Source organism: Larimichthys crocea, chromosome V (assembly GCF_000972845.2).
Source record: "Larimichthys crocea isolate SSNF chromosome V, L_crocea_2.0, whole genome shotgun sequence".
In the NCBI taxonomy this organism is placed as follows: domain Eukaryota; kingdom Metazoa; phylum Chordata; class Actinopteri; family Sciaenidae; genus Larimichthys; species Larimichthys crocea.
This window is the reverse complement of record NC_040015.1, coordinates 2,212,484-2,236,951: the sequence shown is the minus strand read 5'-3', so window position 1 is coordinate 2,236,951 and position 24,468 is coordinate 2,212,484. Positions and strand designations below refer to the sequence as shown.

The following is a 24,468-nucleotide window of genomic DNA, read 5'->3' as shown; positions in this document are numbered from 1 at the left end:
TTCCCATCTCCAAAATGTCATCTTCTCAGAAACAAACAAACAGCTTGATTTTATCCTGACCACCACATGTTTAAAAGTTTAACTAATTGGTTTAATTGGGTGTCACAAGGCGAGCTCGTCCTCTTTTAGCTTGCGCTTCTTAAACACAGAGAATTCCAAAGTGGCATGACTTTACTGATTATTGTCAAAAAACATTTTTAACTCTACTGCAAACACTTGTTCATAAATATCAGTACCACGTCAGCCTTCTAACTGTAGAATCATAATAATAGTAATCCTCATAAAAGTATTAGAAATGACTATTTAAATTTAAAGTTTTGTCATTTAGGATTTTGTAAACTTTCCTGAAACTGGGTTTAAATTGCTTGTGGTTATGACATTTATTACACAATAATGTCAGCTGTCCAACAAAGCAAAACCTCTTTGATTATGATCCAACTCTTATAGTGATGAGAAAGGAAATATTCTTAGTTAGATGTGAAAATATTTTGGTAAAATGAGTGTTTGGTCTGGTGGTATAACAGCTTCAGTTTCCCGTCTGAATATAGTTTAATTAACGTTTTTCCCCCTAAAATAATGACGAGCATTATTTTTACATCCTGTGTAAAGATCCTGTGAACATGTCGATGTTTTAATGTTCCAACAGTATGGATGTTGCAGCTTTGGTGAAGGAGTTTTTTATGGCTGCAAATATGAACATAAATGAAAGACATAAACTGTGTGTGTGCTGTGACAGCGGAGGCCTCCATGTCTGGTCGTGGATCTGTTCAACGATTTCCGCGATGGCTCCAAACTGTTGGACCTGCTGGAGGTGATGAGCAGTCAGCGCATTGTGAGTCTCCCCCACAGATCAGCACTTTAACATGTTTTACAGCCAGTGGCCAACAGTTTTACTGAAGCAACTGACCGACTTTCGGGCTGTGTTTTGCAGAGTCGGGAGAGAGGCAGAGGAATGTTTCAGCACAGGAGCAACATTGAGAAAGCCCTTTCCTTTCTGAAAAACAAATCGGTAAATGACACAAATGCATCAAACACAAACTTTTGAGACTGATGTTGACAAAATCAGAGTGCATCAGATTTTGCCATTTAACATCACACTAATTGTTCTCTTTAACTCCTAAATGTGATAAGTGCTGCACGATGAGATTGTTCAGCTTCTACAAAGATTTGTTTCTCTTGGTAACGTGTGCGTTTCCTCTGCAGATCAAACTGGTCAACATAAACATTCCTGACATTATCGATGGTAAACCGTCCATCATCCTGGGCCTCATATGGACGATCATTCTGCAGTATCATGTGAGTTCCGTTCTTGTTTTTCCACTTTCATCTCCGTGCCAAAACAAAACCTTGTTTCCCCGTAAACAGAGAACGGTTGTTCTTTTATTATGAATCATCATCATGAGTTTTGAATAGAATTCAGAATTTTGCAATTTTGTCAAAATAATTTGAGGAGGAAAACAAATAGGATGCTAAAACTGACCTGGGACTGACTGTCCCTCAGGATTCTGATGATAGATGATCATATTCTCTGCATTACAATTGTTTTGTTTACAGCTTTTTAAAAACTCTGTTACCAAATATAACTGCCTAAAATGTGATCCACAAACTATGTGTTGGTGGTTTCCTCAGATCGAGGAGTTGGCCAGCGGCCTCTCGTTCAGCTCCCGTCAGTCCTCCATGGAGTCTTTGACCAGTCTGGACTCGCGCTCCACCCTCTCGAGCCGCTCTGCCAGCAGCAGTCCTCTTCCCCCGAGAGGCTCACCACTCCACAATCGTTTCAGGGTCTCTGCCAAGAAGGCCCTGCTGCTCTGGGTCCGGGAACAGTGCCACAAGTAAGCGCCCAGTCTGAACTGAACGGTATTAATGAGCAGAGATGCATCTACATCATGTGTTGTGTGGAGTTTATGTAGGGTTACATTCATATATCTGCTTGTCAAAGCTTTGAAACACCTTTGATGCAGCTCTTGTGTTGTGAGCCAGATACGTGATGTCAGGAGGGATATATCCTCACACAGGGAGATTCTGGGCTAAAGACCAAACCCTGTTCAGGTCTTTACTGTCTGAGCTGTAGGCGTTCAGAGGGTTTGCCTGCCAGAATCTATTAAAATACATTATTAAAGACATAAGCTTTATTAGCATTATATAGGTATAAATGTTTGTAATATGATCAAGTTCCTGTGCGTATGTGGTTTTTTTATTATGTTTTCCTGTAAAGACGCCAATTACATAGTTTGGAAAATAACCTTTTAATGGAGCTCCATGAGGAAACATTGATACATTCATACAAATGTATTTTTTAGATGAGAAATGCATGAAACAAATATTAATATGTGCATTCTAAAAATCTTCCATGACTCAATGACTCATTGTGTCAACCTCATATGCTGTCATAACCTAAAGGCAAAGAGTGGCGTAAGTTTACGCACTGAAAAGATCCAGAGGTCCAGATATTATCGATTCAAGTGCCTGATGTGCTGCACTAAGTTTTTAAAGGAAATTTTACTTAAAGACAAATTGATTGGTTGGTTAAATACACACAAACACATGTAAAAGGAATAGATAAAATAATATGTACACACACAGATACATCAGGATAAAGAAATGGCTCTATAAAGGCTCTATTGTTTTTAATAGATAAATCCATTTCCTCTCTGCGGCTCGTCTCTGCACAGTGGTCCTATTCAAGTTGCTCTCCAGGCCCTTGCTCTGCACATTGTGTTGTCCATGGAGTTTAAAATGTTCATATAGCACACTTGTGCCATTCCTACTATTCATTTAAAAAAGTGTTTTATTCTGGTCCTAATGTCGTGGCTGGTCTCCCCCACATAAGGTTTGTGGCAGGCCCTGCATTTCACAGCATAAACCATGTTGATTGGTTAGTTGGTTAGGTATAAGCGGACACAATGATTATAATAAGCTTTGAGAAGAGCACACAAAGCTTATTTTATTATATTATTAGGGTTAGGCAGGTTGGTTGGTTGGTTGGTTGCTTGGTTGTTTAGGGTTAGGCAGGTTGGTTGGTTGGTTGGTTAGGGTTAGGCAGGTTGCTTGGCTAATTTTCTTTTCTTTCATAGACTGTATATTGTTGGACTCATCGTGAATGGTTCATTAGGGTTAAGGGGTTAGGTAGGTAGGTTGGTTGGTTGGTTGGTTGGTTGCTAGGTAGGTAGGTTGGTTGGCTGGTTTTATTTTCTTTTATAGACTGTATATTGTTGGACTCATCATGAATGGTTCGTTAGTGTTAAGGTATTAGGTAGGTAGGTAGGTAGGTAGTAGGGCTGGTAACATTCCCCAGAAATTGAATTCGAATATTAGTCTTAAAAAATGGTCCGAATATCGAATATATTCGAATATTCTTAATTAATTAATTAATTAATTATTTTCCCCCCGCGGAGAATAGGACTTGTAACAGTATTGTAACAGTACCCCGTTATATCCAACAGAGGGCGTTGCACTGCCAAATGTCAAGAAAAACGACCAGTGGTAGTCAAACGCTGATTTATTTTCGGTCTTCAAACTAAATCCAAGCGTCATGTTCAACATGTTACATTTAGTGTAACTTCAGTGCAATTTATGCAAAACTGTACTGCTCATCGGGATCACTGGTGTGTAGCCTGCTCTTCATTGAGGTGGGGAGCGGGATGGGGTGCTTCCTTGTTGTGTCACGTGACTGCAGATAGCTAGCCTACAGGTCAGTAAGGGACGCACCATGGGACACAACGGAGGAGAATCAATGCGCGCGCTGCCCTGAGCAAATAGTAAATATTCGAATATTCATTTTTACGTTCGAATATACATATTTTTATCATATTCGAATAATATTCGAAATTCGAATATTAGTTTACCAGTCCTAGTAGGTAGGTAGGTAGGTAGGTAGGTAGGTTGGTTGGCTGGTTTTATTTTATTTTATAGACTGTATATTTGTTGGACTCATCATGAATGGTTCGTTAGTGTTAAGGTATTAGGTAGGTATTTAGGTTGGTTGGCTGGTTGGTTGGTTGGTAGATAGGTTGGTTGGTTGGTTGGTTGGTTGGTTGGTTGGTTGGTAGATAGGTAGGTAGGTTGGTTGGTAGATAGGTAGGTAGGTTGGTTGGCTGGTTGGTGGGTAGATAGGTAGGTAGGTTGGTTGGCTGGTTTTCTTTTCTTTTATAGACTGTATATTGTTGGACTCATCATGAATGAGCTGCAGAAGTTCGGAAACAGACGCTGCTAATAAGTGCAATATGAATAAGCCATATTATTCTAAAATGATTTGTTTCCATCAGAGCTGGCTGTACCATAAATGTGAAAGACTTCAAAGCTAGCTGGAGGAGTGGAGTAGTCTTTCTGGCGATCCTGCACGCTCTGCGGCCAGACCTGGTGGATCTGTCCAAAGCCAGAACCAGAAGCAACAAGCAGAACCTGGAAGAGGCTTTCCGCATCGCAGAGAGAGAGCTGAGGATCCCCAGACTGCTGGATCCTGATGGTGAGTACCTCAGCTTCACCAGGTCAGAAACCAGTGAGTGCACAGCAGCAGGAGCATGTTGTTAAAAGGCATGTTTGGTTTCTTGGTTTTCTCTTTGTTAGCACAGCATTTTTAGTTGTCAGTGTGATGATACCTTATATGTACACACTAGATGAAAGTTCCTATGGTAATTATTACACAGTACAGAAGGGCATAAAGAAAACCCATGTCCACAAATATGAAGATGTTTTAATAATTAATAAAAAAAGCTGTGGTTGGTTTTCTTTATCATCTGTAGCCTCCTCTGCCTGTACGTTGTAGCTAAGCGCTTCATTTCGTTCAGCTCTTTGCAGATCAACCCTCAGTTTTCTTACGTTTAACGGGAACTCTCCAGTCACCCCTCATGTTAATCCAGCTAATCTCGAGGCTAACAGTGCTAATGTTATCAAGTGAGGTGATGAGAGGTCGACTGGTATTTGTCTCCACTGTTTCCTCCTCGTGCTTCATCTGCAGGTGCTTTAATGTGACAGAGCTCGCACCGAGCACTCATTTCATCGACTTCAATACTTCCAAATGTCACTTTTATGGCTGCTCTCCAATCTGCCTGTAACAGCAGATGAGTGTCGTGTGACTGAAAGCTCTGAACGTTCTCTGCAGCAGCACACTTTTGTCTTTGAACCAGTTTATACTTGTTAACTGTGCGACAACTACAATCATGATCAATAACTCTTTTTTCTTATTTGACAGCGTTAAAATATAATTAACATTATCATAGATGACTTCAAACTAAATCCAAAAGATGTTCACATGTATTTTATACATGTGCACATCATAAATTTGTTTTAGTGCAGAAATATCAAGAGGAGCTTTCCTTGTTTCTCTTGTATTATGATTTATGAGTTCGTCTTCCACACGCAGTTTGAATCCTTTCTGTAGCTCAGTTTAGTCTCTTCTGAAAATGATTCATCTGATCCCTCTCACTGACATAACAATAATCTGAGAATCTCTGGGAGTGTGTGCAGAGCGTCTCTGTGACCGAGCCATACCCAGCCAGCCTGAGGGCGAGTGTGATGACGATCTGACAGTCTGCTGACTCACTTGCTGCTTGTTTACTTCGGTCTCATATAAAACACTCACTTGTTTGCCTGCTGGTTCATGAGCAGCCTCTGAACACGCAGAGGAGTTACACCTCCATTCCTCAGATTCCAGCATTCAACTCCACCTGCTGCAGAAGCTTACTCATGTCTTAGTCTCAACTTCTGACAGCCGTGTGTGCTAGTGTGAGACTGATCATGGATGTCGATGTCGATGCAGATGTGGAAGTTCGAGACCCCGATGAGAAGTCCATCATGACCTACGTGGCTCAGTTCCTGCAGTACTCCAGAGACCTGCCAGCGTCAGAGGAGGAGATGCAGGTCTGTACTCACTGCACACACAGAGCTTTGATATGTTGAGCTGAGTTCAGCAAACAGTGACTGAAAGACATCAGTCAGAATGTGCTTGAAAACATAGAAGCTGCTTCAACATCATTTCAGTGATTTACAGCAACTTTATATGCAGCTTATCAAAAGAGGTTCCTCTTTATTGACATGTAGATGTTTTTTAATCAGCGTCTTTCTCTCTGCTGCTCCAATCTGCATGTTTGCAAAAGTCTGACTGATTCTGCACTGATGCCAAAATCAATATTTGAGTATAAAGATGGACAAATGCACCATGTGTACATACTGTAATCACACACATGTTGCATCAAGGATAAATAGTATTTTGTCTATAACGGACTCACACAAGTCAGCTCAGCAGTTTGTTTGTTTGTTTGGAATTTCTCATGTTTCCTCCTCTTGGTTCCTTTCCTCTTTCTGTTTCCTCCCCCCCTTTTTTCCCTCTCAGACACAATACCTGACTCCTAAAAGTCCTTCTCCTGTCAACCTGCCCGCTCACTACACTCCTGCTATCGCCGCTTCGCCTCTGCGTCAGGTAGAGCCCACGGTCACGGCACACCTCTGCTTCACTTCTCACCTTTCATCTCCCCGTGAAGTCATGTTAAAGATTTGCTATCAGTCTTTGTAATAAGTTGAAAAATGTGGGTTTTGTCTGAATCTGCCACACATCTCGGTCAGTGCCACACACCCCTGTCACCACTGCACCACTGTTTTTCTGTTGGTGTGTTTGGAAACCCTCTGGCTGACTGCTTCACAGCCTCATTACTGCTGTGTCACACGGTATAAATCAGCTGTACCGAGCCTTTGTAGCACCCGCAAACAACTTTAGATCATGCCGCTGGTATATAAACCATGCCATGGAAAGATGTTTATTGAAAAAAGTTGAGATTAGCTTGAAATCATGTTGTGGTTATGAACAGGACTAGTCATGCAGAATCAAACTAGTTTGCCCTGTTCTGGGCAGGAGTCCAAAAGCTACAGTGAGGGTGTGTTTCTCTGCCTCCCATGAGATGAACAAAGCGCTCACAGGGCGACTCCGCGGTTTCAGCTTCTTCCTCTGAGATCCTGCTGGACTCGCCTGCAGCAGAACCCATGACGGGTCAGCAGTGTCACCTTGAGTTTCTGACAAGATATCAGTGTGTCGGACGCAGCTGCTGGAGACATTTGAGCATTTAATCCGCTTTTTATGATGTTACTTCACCCACGAGGTTTGAATTTTTGAGTTTGTGGTGAAATCCTGCAGGATTGTGCACACATGCACTGCAGGGTGGAGGACACAGGAATGAGAGTTTGGAAAGGAGTCTTTCTCTCAATGTAACGCACAGAATTTAAACAGATAAACGTCAGCATTTCATTAAAGAATATCTAACAACACCACCTCAGACATCCTCGTTTACACGACACATGGGGTAAAAGTGGCTGCTGTTGCCGTGTTCTTGTGATTTTGTAGCCAAAACAAACCTCTGTACCCTCTGACACGCCTGCTGCCATTCTGCACCGTGTGACGTATCTCATGACTGGTGTTGCCTTGTGGGAAAGCTTTTTGCTTATCTCCTTTAGATGCCTTATATAGCACCAGTTAAACGCCACAGAAACAGGCAGAGTGATGAAAAGAAAAAGGAAAAATCAGCTGTTCGTTGATGTCTAGAACAGAGGTGTGAGCAGAATGGCATGTGTGGGTGGGCAGTTAACTCATCTGGGGGGCCAGCAGCGCCGGTCCTGGCCACATTTGCCCCCCCCCCGAGACGAAGATTTTGTCGTGCGCCCTCACGGCGGCCCCTGGATGCGCCGTGTGCCCCGATCAGTCTGTCCGGTCCCTCTGCCTCGTCAACCCCCCGCTCCGGGGGGCGACCGCTCCGCTAATTTAATGAGCGGTATTGAAAATTTGCGAGGTTTTTTTCATTTTCGTCAGGGCAATTCTCAGGGGGGCAGGGCTTGTCCCTGGGGGGGCACTTCCCCCTCCAGCCCCCCCCCCTGGCCACGCCCCTGGTCTAGAAGCTTTGGAATAGAAGAATATAACAAAAATAGTATAACATGGAGGCATAACAAGGGAAAAGCTGACATTAAAAATGTTGGTCTGGTTAATAAAAAAAAAAAAAATGAAAGAGTTAACTGATTCAGTGAGCCGTGTCTCCTCGGGCAGTCGATGGGTCCTGATGCAGAAGGCACCATCACCTTTAGTTTTTCACCTTGGAAAAAACAGAAGTGACTCAACTGAGGATCGAACACTGCACACTGACTGATGCAGTCAGGGTCACTTTAAAAGTGATCAGTCAAATCTTGAAATCAATCCTAAAACACACAGGGAGCCAGAGGAGGCTAAAATCTGTGTAATGTGATGTCGTCTGTTTAAACCAGTAGCCAACTAGTGGCAGAAGCCGAGCTGCTGCCACTAGTTGGAGGCGTGACCGGGATTTTTCTTTGATACCAGAGAGAAGTAAAAATATGAAGGTGTGGATTATTTTTTCAAGGTCAGAAGGCAGGAACATGGAGATGGTTCTGAGTTGGAAAAATGAGACTGGACAGGTTTATTGACGTGGTTAAAAGCTGAGGTCTGAATAGAACAGCAGGTTTCTAGCAGAGGCAACAGACCAGGGGTATTTTCTGTGTATTATTTCAGCACTAAATAAATGATTTTAGCACGACACAGCAGATTTTCCTTCCATGGTGTGGATCTAAACAAAGAGAGCTGCAGTTCTTTGACATGTTTTCTGCGTGGAGTTGTGTTTGGGTGTTAAGTATCAGTCTAGTTTGTCGTCGTTGTCAGATTTGATACAATAAGGCCTCTGTTAGTGCTACATCTGATCATGACTGGCTGTCATCAAAGCAAGTTCAGCCTGTGATCGTCGTCGTCTTCAGTCAGTAACTGTTTTTTTTGTTGCCAGGCGACGCCTGACCGAAAGGCGAAGGAAGTGACATGCTGGCTGGTTCAGGCGTACGACGAGCTGCTGGAGGGATGGGACTCCACCGAGGGCGAGAGCTACTCAGAGAGATACCATGTACGTTACCAGCTACTGGTTAACTTCATTCATACTCTGTCATTAACAGGCTGACAGCACAATCACAGAAACAGCCTCACCATGATTATTGCTTTCAGGCTGGTTGCTGCTTCTTCAGCTGAACCTTGTGTTTTTGTCCTGTTTGACTGTCAACTATGCAACAGAGGCACTAAATACGTGACACTTTCCCTCCCTCAGGTGTTTCACACCTTTGTGGTGTCCTTTAATGAGCAGCGGCGTCCCATCATGCCTCTGTTGACAGCGATGAGGCGAACCCCGACACTGAGCGAGGAGCAGCGAGCTCTGAGAGAGGCGTGGGGCGCCCTCTCTGAAAAAGTCAGTTCCACTCAAAGCTCTTTAATCCAAACTGTCGTTTTTAGTCATGTTAGATTAGTTCATTTGTCCAAAATATTCAATATATATAGAAAAGTAATGTGAACTGATTGAGATATGCCGTCTGTTTTTTCATTCAGCTTCGTGAATATAAAGTCGAGTTGGACATGAGTCTCCCGGCCCCCTTGAACACGGTGGCTCGCTGGCTGCTGAAATCAGAGGGTGCTCTGGCCGAGGAGGTGGGCGACCCACAGGACCACGGCCGAGCCGCTGACGAAGCCAGGGAGAAACAGGAGCTGCTCAAAGTGAATTTGTTTTCAACTATATCTTTATTGAACTCTTGTATATGCTTTAACATAACAGCTGCCAGTCCAGTGCCAATATATTTCAAGAACGGGGACCAAATATTAAAGAAGACATGACTCATACACTTCAGCATGACAGAAAGTAAAAATACAAAGTCTTTTTTGTGTGTCTGGACATGCAGTCTCTGTTCAATACAATGTTAAAAATCAGTGATAATCTTCTGCTGTGTTCCACCAATGCTCATTTATATGTTTAGAAGTCCATACACAACGAATAAAACTGCCTGAAACATAATTCAGATTTATTAGAATCCATTTTCTGTCTGAGCAGTGCAACAGTCAAAACTGAGTCTCCAGTGATATTGTTCCCTGGATACCATATTTGTAGCCACGTTGCCTCATCAAAGTTTTTATTCAAGTCATTTTCCATCCATCTATGTCAAAGTGAATACTTAAACTATCTGACCTCAGGATGTAAGATAAACAACACGGCTCCTCTGGCAGGGGTTTCCACATGCAAGATATGAATAACTTCTGCAGAATAGCTTCTTTGTCCACAGTTTGTTACTCTGTCAGGCACGGAGACTTTTATGAGCTGAATGATCCTGGAGGATATTTAAAGTGTTAAATGTTCCTGTAGGTTTGCTTGGAGGAGATGCCGCAGCACGTGAAGACCTTCCAGACCTTCCAGAACCAGGATGAGTACGGAAACATGATGGTTCCCACTGACAAGATGGACGAGCTGAAGAGGAGGTAAAGGGGGACTGTGTACATATTTTACATGGTTGGTTTCGTCGTACATCCGATAACAGAAAATCAATTGATTAATCTTTTACAACCTCACCAGGTTCACCAGTGTTAGAGTGTCTGCTAAGTACCACGGGATCAAGCTGGAGTACCGGGAGCACCGGCACACGGTTTTGGACCTGTTGGGTCAGATCAGAACCAAGCTCCGGGTCTGGAAGAGGCCTTACATCTCCCCGGAGGCTGTCAGGGTGTTGCTGCAAGAATGGCATGTGAGTAGTCTTTGTTCTTTGTAAATTGGCTCAAATATTAGCATTCAGCAAAATGATTAGGAACAGCACGGCCTTCCCTCTGGTGCCGCTCTCTGGACAGACGTCAAACTTCTCTCTGCTGTGTGCGACGAGCATGACTCTTATGTGAAGTATATTTTTCGAACACAGGAGCTGGCGAGCAGGCAGGAGCTACCGACTTTGTTGGAAGCAACTCTTCATAAACTGAAACAGATTTCTGAGAAGTATTCAAGCAAATCAGCGCTGGGTAAGTGTGTGTTAAACTGATGAAGGTTTCTCTGCAGGACACATCAAACAGGTTTCATTGGCACGTCAGCTCTGTGGTTTGTAGCTAGATAAACGTTTTGTTTGTGTCTTTCCGCTCCTCAGCTGCAGATTACCAGCACGTCAGTCAGCAGGTGAAGCAGCTGGAGGAGGACACTGCCGTGATTTTGGAGGAAGTGACTACAGCCAAGAGCTCCATGGGGCGGGTCCTGTCATCGTGGGACTCTTACAGCGACTGCCTCAGCTCCCTGCAGGCTTGGCTGGAGCAGGGCTCTGTAAACAGACCCGAGGTATCATTAACATCTGATTATAAACAATAGATTTTGTAGACAATGGCAGGAAAACCACACTTTGCTTTTATACTGGGCTTTTTTAATTTCACATTAATTATGATTATGACAATAATATTCCCCCTCTCTGTTGATTTCCAGTTGACGTCTGAGTCTGTCGCTGAGTGGCGCTCTCGACAGGCCCACCTGAACGAGGTGGGCAACTTCCTGATCGAGTCCACCGCCCCGCAGACCAGCAGGAGCCTGGCAGAGGAGCTGCGCAGACTCAACATGCAATGGGCTGAGTTCATGAAGAGAAACACATTTGTGAGTTACAGAACCAGGAGAACCTGCCGCTGTTTGATCAGCAGCTCGTCTTTGTTGTTATCCACCTTCTGTTTTTTTAACTTCTGTTGTTTTCTCAACATGTCCTAATTTCATCTGTGTTGATTTGGTGTTAAGTAACGAGTGACAGCAGGGATTTTGGTAACATAATGTCTCAGCCCTCATTGTTCTAATCATTCCCACGCTGTGATATTAAGGAGTGGCAGACTTGAAAGTTGTACTCCACCTAAACTATTGTGTGCTTTATAGCCTTTGTTTACAATGTATTATCATACAGCTTCATTGATTTCTAAAGTTGCGTATGAGACGGTGTTATAAAGATTTAATTGATGTGACTGTGGAATGATGAATCAGTCTATTGTATCATTATGTTGATGATACTCAATCAATTATTATAACTAAGAATGCTTTTCATCTTCTTAGGAACATTTCCAGACACTAATGCACACCTTTATTACCTTATTGCTTACAGGACTATTGCAATGCTACACTATCCAACAGTTTCAATATAACAATATAAATTAACTAGTAAACTTAATGTGAAGTGATTAATAACCAGGTTTATCCATTCAATATTAATAAAGCCAATTTGTTTACCCAAACCCAACAGTGAAAATAAATGCAGTCATTTTGAGTTTATTAATACTATTACATAAATCTTATTACTTACTTCACATTAAGTTTGTTAGTTTAGTTATATTCAAACCATGTAATTCTAATAGATGGACATTTTCTGTGCAATTGAAATGCATAAATGCCCTAAACATTGTTTTTAATGTATTTTAAAGAGAAATCTCTTTTTAATGTCTTTCAATTGAACCACATTTATACATTTTTCTGTTTATATATTTTAATCTGTTTATTTATACATTTTAATGGGTTTTATTCAACCATTTTATTGTTTTTTGTCTCTTTTATTATTCTTTTTTAGAATTTTCTTTCTTTATTTATTTAATGTATTTTTTAGTTTTTAATCTTCCCCCACTGTTTCCTCTTCAAGATGAAGAGACAGCGCTTCCCTAGTTGTGCTTTTGTTTATAATGGGGTGTGCTGGAGTGTTGGAGGTGGAGGGTTAAGGGTTTGTTGTGTGAAACACTTTGTGTAACATTTGTTTTTATTAAAAGTCTGATCATGTTTCACTGTGGTATTAAAGCACGGGAAACCCAGTGTCAGATAAAATGCTGCTAGGTAGAAATAAACTAAAGAACAGCCTGAAACATTTTTCTGATGATATTTTTAGCTCTTACTGGCTCATGTGCTAAAAGAAAGTAATCATTGTTTTAAAAGCTTCTGTTGTCTGTCCAATGCTTGTGTATTTCTCGTCATCGACACGATATTTAACATCTTTACTCCTGTTCTTCCCAGGACAGCACGGCTGAGCCCAGTGCTGACGTCCAAGCCAGAACCCCAGCTCTGATCAGGGAAGCCACTCTCTTTCTCAAAGAGCCCGTGGAGGCTATGGCAGGTCCTTTACGCACCTACAGGAAAAGAATACAGGTAAAACTATACTACAGAGTGGAGTAGAGTCACAGCTCTCCTATCTGACACCATCAGTCAGACTTTTCATGCAGCTCTGAAATCAATTATACAACGTAAAACATTTCATCAAAAAGATTTATCACAAGATTAGCAACAACAACTAGTCCAGCAGACCTGATTTCAGTAATCAAAGTGTTCATTTCAACTTTTCATGCATAGTTTTACTTGAAATGATATGTCTCTCCAGAATTAACTGATTGTTTCTTCTCTTCAGTTCATAATGATGAAAATAAAAGAAGTGGATCTGGAGGCTCTGGCTCCCTCACCAGAATACCCAGCGGATCAGTTACAAAAAATGAAGCTTGCTATACCAGAAGTATGATTGATTTCTTTTTATACATCCTCCATACAACTGTGTTCATAAGAATTCAATACTTTTGTTATTTATCACAATTTATAACTAAACAGCTGTTTGTGAGGGTATGTACTGCAAGCTTATCAGTTCCATTTCCATGATGTGACCAGGTGATGCAGACCTTGCTTGAGGCAGAACAGGTTTGTGCAGAGCTCCAGCACAGTGTGTCCGGTCTGGACAGTCGTCTGGCTGAACTCCTTCACTGGGAGGCTGAGGCCAGCGAGCTCTACCAGCTGCTGAAGGGTGCAGAACGACAACAGCGGGGCCAAGACCCACGAGCCAGGGTAAGATGATCCGCAGAACAGAAAGATTGTTCTGCTGTGACTGTTAATACAAGTTTTGGTGACTCTGACACAGTTAATGCTCCAGTGTCAAGCTTATTGTCCTTTCATAAAAAACTCTGAAGAAACACTGATGGCTGTCAACACCATGGGTATTCCCCCAGGTCCTGATATCACGTGGTTTACAGCTGGAGGGTCAGGTGGTCACAGAGGAGCAGGACCTACAGATGATGGTGATGACGAATCAGAAGAACTCTCCACTCCAGTACCTCCATGCCTCAGCCATGCAGGACCGAGTCCGAGCCGCTGTTGCTCAGTCACAGGCCAGTTGTCTTTTTGTAAATTGACTGAAGTCAGTAGAAAATATTAATATCATATAATTTCTAGTTTTTCTAATGTGTGTGATTGGATTTCCAGGAAGCTGTAGGCATGCTGAGCAGCCTGGGAGCCAGAAGAGACAGGAGCAGAAGCCCCCCAGAAGGGTCTCCTCCATCAAAGATCTTTATCCAGGCTAAAGGACAGCCTCAGCGTCTGAGAGAGTCAGACACCAGGCAGTCCGAGACAAAGTCAGTTACACATACCTTTGTGCCAAAGATAGTGGTGCAGGAATACAAAGACGAAAAGATGATTTCTCCTACGATGCCATATACCTACGCTGAAGCTGTGATGCAGACCAGGAGAAAGTCTCCTCCAGAAGGCCAGGCTCAAGCCTGGTCAGGGACAGATGCGTATACACAACTTAAGGGACAGACAGAAAAAAAGCTACAACAAGAACAACACGAAGTGCAACAACGAGCACCAACACAACCACAACAACAGCAGCAGCAGAAACAGGAACAACAACGGGTGGAGCAGCATCTGCAGACAGAAATACATCGATATCAAGATCAGCAGCACGTAGTAACAGATATACAGGTTGAACAACAAGTCAGACAGTCAGCAGAGCACCATGAGCAGACTTTAACTCAACAACCACCTGTAAGGATACCACCTCTGAGCCCCCAGGAGCTTAAAAGTAGAAAGGCTCAGGCCATGAAGAACCGGCCCTGGCTTCAGAAGCCAGCCCCAGGGGAGCAAAAAACTCCAGGTCAAAATCTGGAACAGGATTCCAAAGAAACAGTGAGATCAGTTCAGGTTGTTGTACAGCAGACAGTAACTGCTAGCTCGCAGCTGGAAGGACATGCAAAGGTTACTGAACCACAACTTCAACGAGACCAGCAGCAGCAGCAAGAAAAAGAGAAGCATCAGCAGCAACTACAGCACCTGGAAAAACACCAAAAGCAACAGGAACAATTGCTGCAGCCAGAACAACAAAAACAACTGCAACAAACACTGCCTATTCTAAGACAAGCAGAACCTGATTCAGACACAAAGGCCAAACCCCAGACTGTAACCACGGCTCAGCCTCACCCACATACAACAACCCAATATCAGTCACAACCCCAAACTACAGTTCATTCTAAATCTCAGGCAGCAGTACAAGCGCAGTCCACAAGTGTGTCCCACAGTACCACAGACAGTCAGCAACCACTGAAGGCCATGTCCCAAACTAAAGTGAGCCATGGTCAGTCACAGGCACAGGTTCTTCCACAGCCCCATGACCCCATGAAGACACAGTCATTGACCCAGCCACAGACACAAGTACAGCTTCAACCCCAGCTTCAGACTCAGCCCCAAACAAGTGTCCCAGCTGAACCGCAGCCATCTACGCAGTCACAGGGTCTACCCCATGGCCTAGCTGTAGCTCAAATGCAGGCATGGACTCAAGTCAGACCTTCTTCACCTATGCAGGCTCCACTACAGGGCCAAATTCAGCCTCCTGTGCCATCTCACATTCAGCTTCGTAGTCATCCACATTCATGGGCCCCCGTTAGACCCCCCTCCCCTAAGTCACCAACACACCCCCAGATCCAAACAGATGCTCAGTCAATGCCCCAGTCACAAGCCTATCCTCAGTCCATGGTCCAGGTTCAAACACATGCTCCTCCACAGGGCCATCCTCAAACTCATCCTCAGTCGAAGGTCCTGCCTCAAACCCATCCTCAGCCAAAGGCCCAGTCTCAGATGCATGCACAGTCAATGGCCCAGGCTCAAATGCATACCCAATCCATGACCCAGTCTCAAACCCATGCTCAGTCAATGGTCCAGGTTCAAAGTCATCCTCAGCCAAACGCTCAGTCTCAATTGCATCCTCAGTCGATAGCCCAGTCTCAAATCCATGCCCAGTCCATAGTCCAGGGTCAAACCCATTTACAGCCAATGTCTCAGCCAAGGCACGCACATCCTTCAACTCAACAAACTCAAGTTCAACTTGTAGTCCAGCCTCAGGGTCATTCTCAGCCTATGACTCAGTATCCCCCACATGCTCAGCCAGTGGTCCAGCACCCAGGCCATATATCCCCAGGCCAAATCCAAACTTGGACTCAAGTTAGAGCCTCATCCCCAATGTCTATCTTAAATCCACAGGCAACAGCCCAACCTCCATGTTACCCTCAAGGTTACTCCCAGGGTCAGTCACCATCCCAGCAGTGGACACTGAAACCAGAGTCACAAAGCCAAGCTATTGCACAGCAGAAGCATCCAATTCCCCAACCATACCCTCAGCAAATAGGTCAAGTTCCACAGTGTCAGGCTTTACCAACAGTTCAGGGTCTTCCACAGTGGCCCCAAGCCAGGCCCCAGCTAGGACCTCAGATAGGGCACCCTGGTTATCCTCACATGGGGCCATTATATCCTGAGCAGCCACAGACACAAACCCAACCCTGGGTTAAAACACAACCCCAAGTGAGACCCCAGAGTTCCATGCAACAACAACAACCTCAGATGAGATCTTATGATACGTTTCACATGCAGACACAACAAGGCCAAGTTCAGCAACAGACTTGGGTTCAGGCACCACCTCAACTTCATCCTCAGCCTTATCCCCAGCCTCAATCTCAGCAATATTCACAGGTTCAGCATCAGTATCAAACTCAGCATCACCCTCATATGCAGGCTCAAATACCTCCTCAATCGCAATCACCACACCAAGCCCATCCTCACTTTCCTCCACAGCCTCAGCGCCAACCGCAGATGCAAGCCCAGTCCCAAACCCATATCCAGAAAGAGCCGTCTATACAAATAAAACCACAGGCCCAGACTCAGCAGCCTCAGCTCAATCTTAAATTCCAGCAGTCTTTTCCACAACCCAAACATCAGGCCCAGCTCCAATCAGAATCAAAGACTGAGTCACCAATTCACCCAAAAAGGGAATCACCCCCACAACCAAAACCCCCAGCCCAATCAGCACAAAAAACAGAGTTTCAAACACCAACTCAACCTGTGGTTCAGCCACCAATCCAACCCAAGGCTGAATCAGTCCCACAACCCATACCTGAGCCCAAAATGCCACTACCACCTATGAGTCAGTCACCAGTCAAGGCCGAATCACAACCACAACCTAAATTGCAGGTCCAAACCGCACCACTACCTGAATCTCAATCACCAACTCAACCCAAGGTTCAGTCACTGCCACAACCCAAACCACAGGCCCAGTTGCCATCACAATCCCAACTTCAGGCTCAGTCACCACCACTGCCCAAGGCTCAAACAGCACCACCCCCTGAATCTCAATCACCAACTCAACCCAAGGTTCAGTCACCAATCCAATCCAAGGCCCAATCAATGCCACAGCTGAAACCTCAGGCACAATTGCCACCACAGCCCCAACCTCAGGCTCAGTCACCGCCACTACTCAAGGCCCAAACTGCACCACAATCCAAGGCACAATCACCCCCACAGGCCAGACCTCAGACCCAACCACTTCCAACACTTCCACAGTCCAAACCTCAAACCAAGTCTTCTCCAGAACCCAAACCCCAACAACCGCAAACTGTTCTTGTCTCCCAGATCAATGTGCTGCCTGAGTCCCAGGCTGAGTCACCAGATCTGTGCATTACTCCTCCGGCCCTGGCACAGGTGCCTCCCCAGGCCTACACAGAGGCTTATGCCAAAGCTCAGGCATTGGCCAGAAATGGCTTTGAGGATGCCAAGCACTGTCTGCAGGAGCACATCATGGAAACCATTAACATCTTTGAAGATAAGCGTATATCGACAGAGCAAGCATCGGTGAAAGAGGTACACGTAATCACTGACACTTACATTGCCAGTTGATTAACAATTACGTTAACAACGTTTGACTTTCTTGTTTTTCCTGTTACAGTTTTAAATGAAGTTTGTAACTGAAATAAATAGATTTTCAAGAATCTAGTCTCTAATCATATATATGCCTTCCCCCTCAGGAGACTCTGAGGACCCTGGACCCAGAGATGCTGGAGGAGTTCTTGAGAGCAGCTAAGGGCATGGAGGCCTTTTGTACCCCCTCACAGCTCAGAGAAATGGAGTTCTACACACAGTCTGTCAGTAGACAGTGGGAGGTGGGACACAAACTCACTTGTGTTAATTTAACACCAAGCATTTGTTAGTTATAATGAAGCCTAATTATGTTTGAGGTTTCAGATAAGTGCTTATGCATGTCAACCATAAATGTACTAAAACATTTTTAACATTTTCTGCCTTTGTCAGCTCGTTTTAGGGCATGAGGCATTCTTATGTTCTAACATATCATGTGGTTTTCTTGGATTTGTGTCATTTTTTCCCAGGCCATCAGAGTTGAGATCTCAGGTTTTTTGCAGCAATTACGTTTTGAAGTAACAAGGAAAGACTTTAACACAGCTGCCCTGCAGTCTGAGATGCTCTTAAGGTCACAATTAGAAAACCGATCTCAGGTAGCTAAACTCTTGGCAGGTGTGCTTTGGTGGATGGGTATGCTGCCAATTTACCTGCTCCGCTTATCTAACCTTTCTTTCCTCCTTCTTCTTTGTATGCCTCAAAGGAGACTGGGTCAGTGGGACTTGGTAATTGTGATTCTTCATTCTGGAGGGTGCTATTTTTGTTGGGCTGTATTTGCAGTACCATATAATAGTATTCAGTATCTTGTCCTGTTCGCATCCTAGTTTTTGTGCAGTGCTCTCATGTGTATGTTGCCTTATATGTTGTGTGGGTCAAGCTGTCAAAATCAAACTTGAGACATAAATTATATTCTTTAGTATTAAGGTGAAAAACATTGCAAGACTGTGCAGATTTGTCTGAAGTCTTACAAACAAACAGCTGAACAAAAAGTTTTCAGTAGGTTTGAATTGGGAGTATTAGTCATCTGGCTTCAAATCAAGTTGTTAAAATATCTGTTTACATACTGTTTCTGCTCTGTCAACATTCACCAGGCTTGTATCTCAGAGGATGGCAGTTTTGCTCAGGCGGGGCAGCATCTCGAGGCCTTGAAAGAGCTTTGTGACACTCTGAGCCCTGAGGATGCCCACCGCCTGGCCCAGACTCAGCTCAGAGAGTGTGAGAACAGGCTGGCTGCCATCCAGCGGCAGTTCAGCGGAGACCAAGAAGCACAGATCCCTGATTCAAGGTGATCTTAGCAGCCGTTTGTTTTTCTTTTACTGTATTCTGTCCTCAATCTACCCACATGTACCTGTGTCACTGAATTACAGTATCTCAACCCACTTCACTTGGAATGGATACTATCTTGTGCAGAAGTCAAGATATTAAGTTAAAGGAAATCACGTTTTTATCCCCATCTTTGGTTTCCCAGGATTCCTGTTGGCTTCAGTGAGGATGCGACCACACAAAAGGAACCTATAAGACCAACAAGTGACAAATCTCAGGTCTCAGCTGAGGTACAACTCACACTTAGATAAAGTATACATTAGATTTAACTCAACAATAAGAGCTCCTTTAAAACTTTTTCTTCCACGTCACATTTACAAGTTGATACCTGTGAGGATAAACTATCTTCTGCAGATGGCAGATAACATGCTTTTACTCTTTTTCAGATGTTTCAGGTGACAATGAGGACAGTGTGTCTGGAGAGGACAGAGGTTGAAAAGCAGACATCTGTAGAGGAAGAGGTCTCGAAAAAGGAGGCTTTAGAAAGGTAGACTGAATTTAGAGCAGCTAACATGACATGCAGAGTATTAAACAAAGCTGTTTGGAGGTCATTACATTCAGTGTTTGATTTTGTCTTTGTTTGTTTTAACTTCTAAAATCTGCAGATATGAGAACTGTAAGAGGACTCTGCAAGCCCAACTGGCTAAAAATGAACAAAGCATCAAGGATGTTCCGTCTGACTCCGTCTCTCTGAAAGGCCTGCATACACGGCTCCAAGAAATACAGGTACAAGATAATCTGGACTAATTACTAAATTTATGAAGTGAATCAATCCCCAAGGTAATCTTGAATTGAACTCCTTTTTTCTCAGTTCTTGAGGCAGGAGACAGAGTCTCTGTGGTCCGAGTACGCAAACCAGTGCTCCCAGTGTTCACAGTTTTCAGGGAACGCTGGTCTGGAGCAGGAGAAGGCGGAGCTGCAGGAGCAGTGGCGCAGCCAACAGTCCAACCTTCAGAAGAGAGGCAGCTTGCTGGGTGCCGCCCTCAGACAGATCGACTCCACCGAGAACCACATGGTGGATTTCACCGACCGCCTGGACCGCTACCTGAGGCAGCCCAAAGACGTCACAGCCTTCACTCTGGCCAATACCAACATCCTGAAAGACATTAAGGTCTTCTGTCAGCCATTAGTACCTTTGTGCTTTTTCACTGATAGATATCAGAAATAATGATATGAACAGAGTGTGAATGACTGAAAGCACATTGATGCCTTACGCCTCTATTCTTTGTCCTTTTGCATCAGGAACTGGATGACAACATCCAGAGCGAGCTGGACCAAGTGTCCCGCCTGGACCCTGAATCCAGTGATCTGGACCCCAGAGACTGCTTCCCTCTGTCCCGTGAGGTCGAGACTCACAGAAACAGCCTGGATCAGCTCCGGCAGCAGGTCCGGAAGAGCGAGGCAGCCGCCCGAGCCCTCGACCGCTTCCTCATGTCACTGCGTACCGTGGACGAAGACATCTCTGGAGTCCAGGGCGCCCCCTGCAGTGACGCTCAGGTACTGCAGGACTGTCGATCCAAGCTGGCACTGATCAGGCAGAGCATCGACAGCCTGAAAGAAAAGGCACCTCAGCTGGATCTGCTCCTGCAGGGAGCCAGGCTGACGGTCACCAGGGACGGGGTCCCGGCCTCCTGCCTGGACATGGTGACTGCCCTGCTAAGAAGGCTAGAGGAGGCTGACAGCAGCCTGGCCAGCCAGCAGAAGGGCCTCCAGAAGGAGACACAGAGCAAATCCCTGGGCCTGAGGAAGAGGACGCTGCTGGGGGAGCTGAGGAAGCTGAAGGATACCATCGAAATGCAAGGCCTGAAGGAGCCTACCATGCCTGCTGTACAACACAGGTTGTGTGTGTGTGTGTGTGTGTGTCTGTTTTTTTAATTAATATCCTTTTCATTCAAGTGTATTGTGTGGCCGTGAGCCATATTTGGTATTCTACATGCACACACAAGATATTTCTTAGAATATGGATCCTAGATGTATTAATAGATTTAAAAGCAGATTTCATGAAATCATGTCTTAACAATCATCTCGTACCTTCCAGACTTCGTGCCCTGTCAGATTTGGAGGGTCCGCTGCAGGTCCAGCACGCAGAGCTCCAGAACCTCCGTGAACTTCAAGAGAAACAGGGTGGAGGAGAAAACCTCTTTGAAGAGGTGGAGACTGAGTGGAGGGAGACTCAGAGAGCTTTTTCTGACAGGTACATCAGGCAGGAGAAGCAACTAAACAAATTCAATCTAAACCAACCAGTCGACTAGTCACTGTAGTTTCTATTGACGTCTTTGATAGAATGGGTTAGCTTGTAGATGCTAGATGCTAATTTGAATGTTGACAGCTGCTCATAGCTTCCATTGGAAAAAAGCAGCATATGTATCCGCTCTGTTATTTTCTTCTTCTGGCAGGAAGAAGCAGTGCAACATCCTGCTGGAGCTTCTGAAGAAGTTTCAGAGCTGCCGTGGTCACCTGAGCAACACCATGCAGAGAGCGGAGCAGGCGATCGGTGATCAGGCTTCATACATGGGCAAAGACAACCTGCAGAGAAGTATAGCCAAGGTTAGACTTCTACGATGCTACGAACAGTCCGCTTTACTTACAAGAGAAACGCATTTCAAGACACTCACTGTGTGTGTTGACATGTTTATGTGTCCAGGTCCATGATATTAAGGAGGAGCTTGCTGGTCTTGGAGAGCAAATGGAAGAGATGAGGGGAGTTTGCAGACAGCTGCAGTCCCAACTGAAAAAGTTCCCAGACTGCAGCGAGACTTCCTTTGAAGCAGAGGCCGACACACACATGGACAACTGGCTGGATGTAAGTTTCTATAGATGCATTCCCAACATAAAGACTAGCGACTCGACAACTTTGCTAACAGCCAAACATCAAGCAACACGAGACATAGCAGCCAGCTAATATTACTTACTACTCCAACAGCTCACTCAGGTCTGCTTCTGGCACAACACTGACTTCCCGGTGGTCCAAAATTCCTGTGGTACAAACAGTAACACTCCTCTGCTGCTCTGAGCTCACAGTCCAGGCAGTCTGGCTAACAAACTGAGCTAACATTAGCTAACAGCAGCTACAGTTGGCAGCAGTTTACTTCACTGTCCATCAGGAAACTCTGTAAATCACAGAGAGTTGAGGCGGAGCAGCCGGAGGACATCAGAGGGAAAAGCAGAAAACATTTCCTCCATAAAATATGATCCAGTTTCACCAGAATCAGTGAAATAGTTGCTGCTGTGTGACTTAGTGCCGTAAAGCGTTACGTACTTCTCCCGACCCGGAGCCCAAAGTTACATAGTGTGAGAACAGACGTACGAATGACAGAGACACCATTCACCTGATTACAAGTCAGTGTAGCAGCAACAGGAGTTAACCGACGTTAGTTTATGAGAGAAAAGTTGGAGTTAAAATTAATATGATTTGAACACTCTTAATTTGACAGAATATTGTAAACTCTTTGTGACCTTGCAGGTGACAGAGAAGACAGATGCCTACATGGATAACCTTCGGGTGGGGCTGGAGCTGTGGGAGAAGCAGCTGATGGTCGGGGGAGAGGTGGACAGCTGGGCAGGGTCCAAACTGGCCATGTTTGCAGAGAGCCATCCCTTCCACAATGAGCAACAAGTACTTGACATGAAGGTAAGACTGTCTTACTGCTTCACAGCAACGGCCCAAAAAGGTCACGTGTTTAGTCAGCCCACATCTTTCACTATCTCCTCTATGTATGTAAACTTTTCATTGCTTCGTAGGATGAGATCCACACCAATGAAGAGAACATTGAGCATTTCCATAAGAAGTCTCTAGAGATCCAGGAGATGCTGCAGGGTCAGGAGGCACCGCTGGAGCTGCAGGTGAGTCGAAATCTGATCTAATTCCCAGTTTGTACCCATGTGTGTTTTTTTCACCCACATGTGTACGAATCCTCTTTACAACAGGTGATGGAGACCCAGCTGAGGAAGAGGATGCAGCAGGTAAAGGAGCTGTTCACCGACTGCACCGACGTCTTCGAGGAGCTGGTAGCTGTGAAGACTCACCTGGCTGAGAAGATAGAGGAGTGCCAGTCAGCTGTAGAGAGCATCCAGTGTTCTCTCAGCAAGGTGGATGCTTCGCAACCAAAGATCGAAGCTCAGATTCAGGTGCTGCGTGTTCAAACTCGCTTCATGCTTTATTTTAAGTAGACCTTTAAATGGGATTCTTTCCATTTCAGCCCGTTACCTAGAAATCACTTTTTTTTACAGTTTAATTTGAAATGCCTTCGATTATACTGTTTACAACAATAACCACCATTTTCACTGTTTGATCTCCTCAGGATCTGTGTGACGACCTGGGGGCTCAGGAGGAGCAGGCTGAGTCCGTGTTGAAGGAGGTGGGTTTGATTTCCAGTGTGGCCAGCCCTCAGGTGCTAGAGGCGCTGTCTGTAGACTGCAGCAGGCTGAGGGAGGCCATCGCCCGCACCAAGGACATGATCTACCTGAAGAGAGAGGAGAGGGACAAAGGCCTGCTCAAGGTTATCAAAGGTTTGTGTTGAGTTTTTCTCTCGTTTCAGTTGATGGTATCTCGTGGAAAATGAGTTGTGTCTTTCTTTTTACAATGGCATTATTTCAATGTCATTATCTCCAGATGAAAGGCAGTCGTTCGGGGGATGGTTCCAGGACTTGCAGCTGTCCGTCAATGAGTGCTTTGAGAACCCTGAGAGCAGGACAGACGTGGAAACATCTCTGCAGAGACTCATCGTAAGTGGATGTATAAGTTGATAGATACTGCAGGTTTCTGGATGATGGATGAGTCCTCAAAGTTTCTGTCATGTCCATCAGAGTTTCTTAAAGTCCAAGGATGCAGAGAGACGTCTGGACCAGCTGAAAGATCAGCTGGAGAGAGGAGGCCAGCAGGTTCCAACCCAGCAGCTCTCTGAGTTCAACGACTGGCTGAAGGAGCAGCAGGAGGAGGTGGACACGTTCAAAACCCACTGCCACAACAGGCAGAAACAGATGGAGTCACTCCTCAGTGACCTGAACAGGTAATTACATTCACACTGTTAGAAAAGTTTGAAATCAAACAACAACATCACAATAAAATAAAAAAAAATGTCCGCAATTTCACACAAAAAAAAGGTTTCACTGTGTTTTTCTCGTGACGTAGCAAAGATTAAAGTCACGAGTGACCAGCTGTTTCATCATGCATCTCATGGCCCCACACAGATCTGATGTAACCTTCATCACATTAATACATGAAACAAACACAAATGTCTGATTTACTTCCTGTTTCCTGTTTGTTCTTCACACCATGAGCTTCTTCATCTTCATCATCTTCTTCTGATTGTAGAATTTGGCACCACCTGCTGCTTCTCTCGTGGACTGACTCCAAATATTCACATAA

At 44.6% G+C, this 24,468-nt stretch overlaps 1 protein-coding gene across 1 annotated transcript in view; it reads left to right on the top strand.

The window, feature by feature from the left end:
* syne2b (spectrin repeat containing, nuclear envelope 2b) overlaps positions 1-24,468 on the top strand; it is an 81,449-nt gene that overhangs the window by 21,903 nt on the left and 35,078 nt on the right. Inside the window, exons 4-40 of the mRNA XM_019264052.2 lie at positions 737-832; positions 932-1,009; positions 1,204-1,296; positions 1,630-1,832; positions 4,266-4,465; positions 5,759-5,859; positions 6,332-6,418; positions 8,769-8,882; positions 9,081-9,218; positions 9,356-9,520; positions 10,161-10,273; positions 10,368-10,536; positions 10,705-10,801; positions 10,924-11,108; positions 11,250-11,414; positions 12,798-12,929; positions 13,186-13,287; positions 13,437-13,610; positions 13,772-13,930; positions 14,025-17,723; positions 17,888-18,022; positions 18,248-18,373; positions 18,869-19,062; positions 19,246-19,330; positions 19,487-19,587; positions 19,706-19,826; positions 19,912-20,211; positions 20,343-20,938; positions 21,139-21,294; positions 21,497-21,647; positions 21,745-21,903; positions 22,564-22,731; positions 22,842-22,943; positions 23,028-23,228; positions 23,402-23,609; positions 23,713-23,825; positions 23,907-24,109. Of these exons, the coding sequence (XP_019119597.1) occupies positions 737-832; positions 932-1,009; positions 1,204-1,296; positions 1,630-1,832; positions 4,266-4,465; positions 5,759-5,859; positions 6,332-6,418; positions 8,769-8,882; positions 9,081-9,218; positions 9,356-9,520; positions 10,161-10,273; positions 10,368-10,536; positions 10,705-10,801; positions 10,924-11,108; positions 11,250-11,414; positions 12,798-12,929; positions 13,186-13,287; positions 13,437-13,610; positions 13,772-13,930; positions 14,025-17,723; positions 17,888-18,022; positions 18,248-18,373; positions 18,869-19,062; positions 19,246-19,330; positions 19,487-19,587; positions 19,706-19,826; positions 19,912-20,211; positions 20,343-20,938; positions 21,139-21,294; positions 21,497-21,647; positions 21,745-21,903; positions 22,564-22,731; positions 22,842-22,943; positions 23,028-23,228; positions 23,402-23,609; positions 23,713-23,825; positions 23,907-24,109 (9,389 nt within the window). The remainder of the gene's footprint in view (positions 1-736; positions 833-931; positions 1,010-1,203; positions 1,297-1,629; positions 1,833-4,265; positions 4,466-5,758; positions 5,860-6,331; positions 6,419-8,768; positions 8,883-9,080; positions 9,219-9,355; positions 9,521-10,160; positions 10,274-10,367; positions 10,537-10,704; positions 10,802-10,923; positions 11,109-11,249; positions 11,415-12,797; positions 12,930-13,185; positions 13,288-13,436; positions 13,611-13,771; positions 13,931-14,024; positions 17,724-17,887; positions 18,023-18,247; positions 18,374-18,868; positions 19,063-19,245; positions 19,331-19,486; positions 19,588-19,705; positions 19,827-19,911; positions 20,212-20,342; positions 20,939-21,138; positions 21,295-21,496; positions 21,648-21,744; positions 21,904-22,563; positions 22,732-22,841; positions 22,944-23,027; positions 23,229-23,401; positions 23,610-23,712; positions 23,826-23,906; positions 24,110-24,468) is intronic.